The sequence below is a fragment of the Calidris pugnax genome, unplaced genomic scaffold, assembly GCF_001431845.1.
Source record: "Calidris pugnax isolate Ruff unplaced genomic scaffold, ASM143184v1 scaffold809, whole genome shotgun sequence".
In the NCBI taxonomy this organism is placed as follows: Eukaryota; Metazoa; Chordata; class Aves; order Charadriiformes; family Scolopacidae; genus Calidris; species Calidris pugnax.
Window position 1 is genome coordinate 1 of NW_015091507.1, and position 4,767 is coordinate 4,767.

At 60.6% G+C, this 4,767-nt stretch overlaps 1 protein-coding gene across 1 annotated transcript in view; it reads left to right on the forward strand.

The window, feature by feature from the left end:
* Window positions 1-1,796: 1,796 nt before the first annotated feature.
* RING1 (ring finger protein 1) overlaps window positions 1,797-4,767 on the forward strand; it is a gene marked incomplete at its 3' end in the record, with an annotated part of 10,631 nt that continues 7,660 nt past the window's right edge. Inside the window, exons 1-3 of the mRNA XM_014961723.1 lie at window positions 1,797-2,092; window positions 2,198-2,413; window positions 4,238-4,543. Of these exons, the coding sequence (XP_014817209.1) occupies window positions 1,797-2,092; window positions 2,198-2,413; window positions 4,238-4,543 (818 nt within the window). The remainder of the gene's footprint in view (window positions 2,093-2,197; window positions 2,414-4,237; window positions 4,544-4,767) is intronic.

The following is a 4,767-nucleotide window of genomic DNA, read 5'->3' on the forward strand; positions in this document are numbered from 1 at the left end:
CACCCCAAACCCCAGGGAGATGGGCTCAATGGGTGTCCTCAGGGTGGGGGACAGTGTTGTGTCACCCCAAACCCCAGGGAGATGGGCTCAGGGGGTGTCCCCAGGAGGGGGGACGACAGTGTCCTGTCACCCCAAACCCTAGGGTGGGCTCAAGGGGTGTCCTTGGGGTGGAGGACAGCATTGTGTCACCCCAAAATGGGCTCAAGGGGTGTCCCCAGGAGGGGGGACAGCGTCGTGTCACCCCAAACCCCAGGGAGATGGGTTAAAGGGGTGTCCCCAGGGTGGGGGACAGTGTCCTGTCACCCCAAACCCCAGGGAGATGGGCTCAATGGGTGTCCTCAGGGTGGGGGACAGTGTTGTGTCACCCCAAACCCCAGGGAGATGGGCTCAGGGGGTGTCCCCAGGAGGGGGGACGACAGTGTCCTGTCACCCCAAACCCTAGGGTGGGCTCAAGGGGTGTCCTTGGGGTGGAGGACAGCATTGTGTCACCCCAAAATGGGCTCAAGGGGTGTCCCCAGGAGGGGGGACAGCATCGTGTCACCCCAAACCCCAGGGAGATGGACTCAAGGGGTGTCCTTGGGGTGGGGGACAGTGTCCTGTCACCCCAAACCCCAGGGGAGATGGGCTCAGGGGGTGTCCCCGGGAGGGGGGACAGTGTCCTGTCACCCCAAACCCCAGGGGAGATGGGCTCAGGGGGTGTCCCTGGGAGGGGGGACAGTGTTCTGTCACCCCAAATCCCAGGATGGGCTCAAGGGGTGTCCTTGGGGGTGGGGGGACAACAGTGTCCTGTCACCCCAAACCCTAGGGTGGGCTAAAGGGATGTCCTTGGGGTGGAAGACAGCATTGTGTCACCCCAAAATGGGCTCAAGGGGTGTCCCCAGGAGGGGGGACAGTGTTGTGTCACCCCAAACCCCAGGGAGATGGGCTAAAGGGGTGTCCCCAGGGTGGGGGACAGCGTTGTGTCACCCCAAACCCCAGGGAGGTGGGATCAGGGACTGTCCCCAGGGTGGTAGGTAGTGTCCTGTCACCCCAAAACCCCACAGAAGCTGTGCAGAAGGGGGTGTCCTCACTCCAGGTGACAGCATCCTGTCACCCCAAACCCCAGGGCAGATGGACTCAAGAGGTGTCACCAGGAGGGGGGACAGTGTCCTGTCACCCCAAACCCCAGGGGAGATGGGCTCAAGAGCTGTCACTGGGGTGGTGGACAGTGTCCTGTCACCCCAAACCCTAGGGTGGGCTAAAGGGGTGTCCTTGGGGTGGAGGACAGCATTGTGTCACCCCAAAATGGGCTCAAGGGGTGTCCCCAGGAGGGGGGACAGTGTCCTGTCACCCCAAACCCCAGGGCAGATGGACTCAAGAGGTGTCACCAGGAGGGGGGACAGTGTCCTGTCACCCCAAACCCCAGGGGAGATGGGCTCAAGAGCTGTCACTGGGGTGGTGGACAGTGTCCTGTCACCCCAAACCCCAGGGCAGATGGACTCAAGAGGTGTCCCCAGGAGGGGGGACAGTGTCCTGTCACCCCAAACCCCAGGGCAGATGGACTCAAGAGGTGTCCCCAGGAGGGGGGACAGTGTCCTGTCACCCCAAACCCCAGGGCAGATGGACTCAAGAGGTGTCCCCAGGAGGGGGGACAGTGTCCTGTCACCCCAAACCCCAGGGCAGATGGACTCAAGAGGTGTCCCCAGGAGGGGGGACAGTGTCCTGTCACCCCAAACCCCAGGGCAGATGGACTCAAGAGGTGTCCCCAGGAGGGGGGACAGCATCGTGTCACCCTAAACCCCAGGGAGATGGACTCAATGGGCGTCCCTGGGGTGGTGGACAGTGTTGTGTCACCCCAAACCCCAGGGAGATGGGCTCAAGGGTGGTGTCCCCGCACCAGGGGACAATGTGACACAGACTGTGTGGTGTGTGTGTGTGTGTCCCCACCACAGGAGGCCATCATGGACGGGACGGAGATCGCGGTGTCCCCGCGCAGCCTGCACAGCGAGCTGATGTGCCCCATCTGCCTGGACATGCTGAAGAACACCATGACCACCAAGGAGTGCCTCCACCGCTTCTGCTCCGACTGTATCGTCACCGCCCTGCGCAGCGGGTACACCCGGGGGTGTGGGGGGGGACACACAGCGTCACCTCCTCAGCAGTTCTGGGGTTGGGGGGGGTCTACACGTCACCCAGTATCCCTTGTCCTTGTCACCAGGAACAAGGAATGTCCCACGTGCCGTAAGAAGCTGGTCTCCAAGAGATCCCTACGACCAGATCCCAACTTTGACGCCCTGATCTCCAAGATCTACCCGAGTCGGGATGAGTATGAGGCCCACCAGGATCGTGTCCTGGCCAAGCTCAGCCGCCTTCACAACCAGCAAGCATTGAGCAGCAGCATCGAGGAGGGGTTGAAGATGCAGGCCATGCACAGGTGGGACCTCCTGGACCTTCAGCGTTCCCTCCACACATGGTCCTCCACAACGTCCTCCTCTCTCGGTTGGATGGAGTTGATGGATGGACCCATTTGGTGGCTGAGGAATTGGGTGGATGGTGGCATCCAAAGAGTCGTGGTCAATGGTTTAATGTCTGGTGGTGACCTTCAGGGGTCCAAACTGGGACATTCATCAGGGACATGTGACATGTGCCACCATCATCCCTTTGAAATGGTCCTCCACAACGTCCTCCTCTCTCGGTTGGATGGAGTTGATGGATGGACCCATTTGGTGGATGAGGAATTGGGTGGATGGTGGCATCCAAAGAGTCGTGGTCAATGGTTCAATGCCTGGTGGTGGTACCTTCATCAGGGACACGTTCCACCATCACCCCTTTGACGTGGTCCTCCACAACGTCCTCCTCTCTCACTTGGATGAAGTTGATGGATGGACCCATTTGGTGGATGAGGAATTGGGTGGATGGTGGCATCCAAAGAGTCGTGGTCAATGGTTCAATGCCTGGTGGTGGTACCTTCATCAGGGACACGTTCCACCATCACCCCTTTGACGTGGTCCTCCACAACGTCCTCCTCTCTCACTTGGATGGGGTTGATGGAAGGACTATCTGGTGGATGAGGAATTGGGTGGATGGTGGCATCCAGAGAGTCGTGGTCAACGGCTCCATGCCCAGATGGAGACCAATGAGGAGTGGTGTCCCTCAGGGGTCCATAGTGGGACCTTCATCAGGGACATGTGACATGTGCCACCATCATCCCTTTGACGTGGTCCTCCACATCATCCTCCTCAGTTGGAAGGACCATTTGGTGGATGAGGAACTGGGTGGATGGTGGCATCCAGAGAGTCGTGGTCAACGGCTCCATGCCCAGATGGAGACCAATGAGGAGTGGTGTCCCTCAGGGGTCCATACTGGGACCAGTAGTGTTCCATATCTTTATTAACCACATAGATGGTGGCGTCGAGGGCACCTTCAGCAAGTTTGGAGGTGACCCCAAGTGGAGTGGGGTGGTTGATACCCCAGAGGGAAGGGATCCCCCAAGAAGGACCTGGACAGGCTGGAAAGGTGCCCCTGGGTGAACCTCATGAGGTTCAAGAAGGTCAAGTGCAGGGTCCTGCACCTGGGTGAGGACAACCCCAAACATGGCCACAGGCTGGGGCTGAAGGGCTGGAGAGTGGAGAGAAGGACCTGGGAGGGTGAAGAAGTGGCCGTGAGGTGGCAACGTGTGGTCACAGCCCAGGAAGCCAACCATCTCCTGGGCTGCAGCAGAAGCAGCGTGGCCAGCAGGGTGAGGGAGGGGGTTCTGACCTTCTGGGCTCCACCACCATGGCCAGGGCTCCTCAGGACAAGGCCATGGACCTGCTGGACTGGGTCAGAGGAGGCCACCAAGATGGTCCAAGGGCCACCTCCCCTGTGAGGCCAGGCTGGGGTTGGGCAGCCTGGAGAAGAGAAGGCTCCAGATGGACCTCGTGGTGGCCCTTCAATACTTTTGAGGACAGATAAGGTCCACAGCGATGGTTTTAAGATAAAAAAGGGCAGATTTAGCTAAGATCTAAGGAAGAAGTTCCTCACGTTGAGGGTGGTGAGACCCGGAGAGGTAGGAGATGCTCCATCCCAGGTTGGACGGGGCTTTGAGCAACCTCATCTGGTTGGAGGTGGAAGCCCATGGAGGAGGTGACCTTCAAAGGTCTCTTCCTTCCCCAAGAGGAGAGTTCTGTGGTTCCTGGAGGGGGTTGGTCCCGGTTGATCCGTGTTGATCCCGGTTGATCCCAGTTGATCCCAGTTGATCCCCGGTCGCCTCCCGCAGGGCTCAGCGGGTGCGGAAGCTGCACCAGGAGTCGGACAACGCCACCTTCAGCGGAGGAGAAGACAACTGCGACAGCCGCTCCCACCTCAGCAACGCCTCGGCCCCCAGCCACCCCGAGGCCGGGCCCAGCCGCAAACGCTCCCGAGCTTCCGACGATTCCGGGCCCGATCCCGATCCCGAAACCTCCCACGAGGGGGGCGGGAGAGGGAGCCCCGAGCCGGGCGCGGAGCCGGGAAGCAGCGAGATCGAGCTGGTTTTCCGTCCCCATCCGCTGCTGGTGGAGAAGGGGGAGTACTCGCAGACACGGTGAGGGGCGGGGTGGGATGGGATGGGATGAAGGCAGGGATGGGATGGGATGAGGGTGGGAAGGGATGGGATGAGGGCAGGGATGGGATGGGATGAAGGCAGGGATGGGATGGGATGGGATAGGATGAGGGCAGGACCAGGATGAGGGCAGGGATGACATGGGATGGGGGTAGGACCAGGATGAGGGCAGGGATGGGATGGGATGAGGGGGGGGAGGGGTGGGG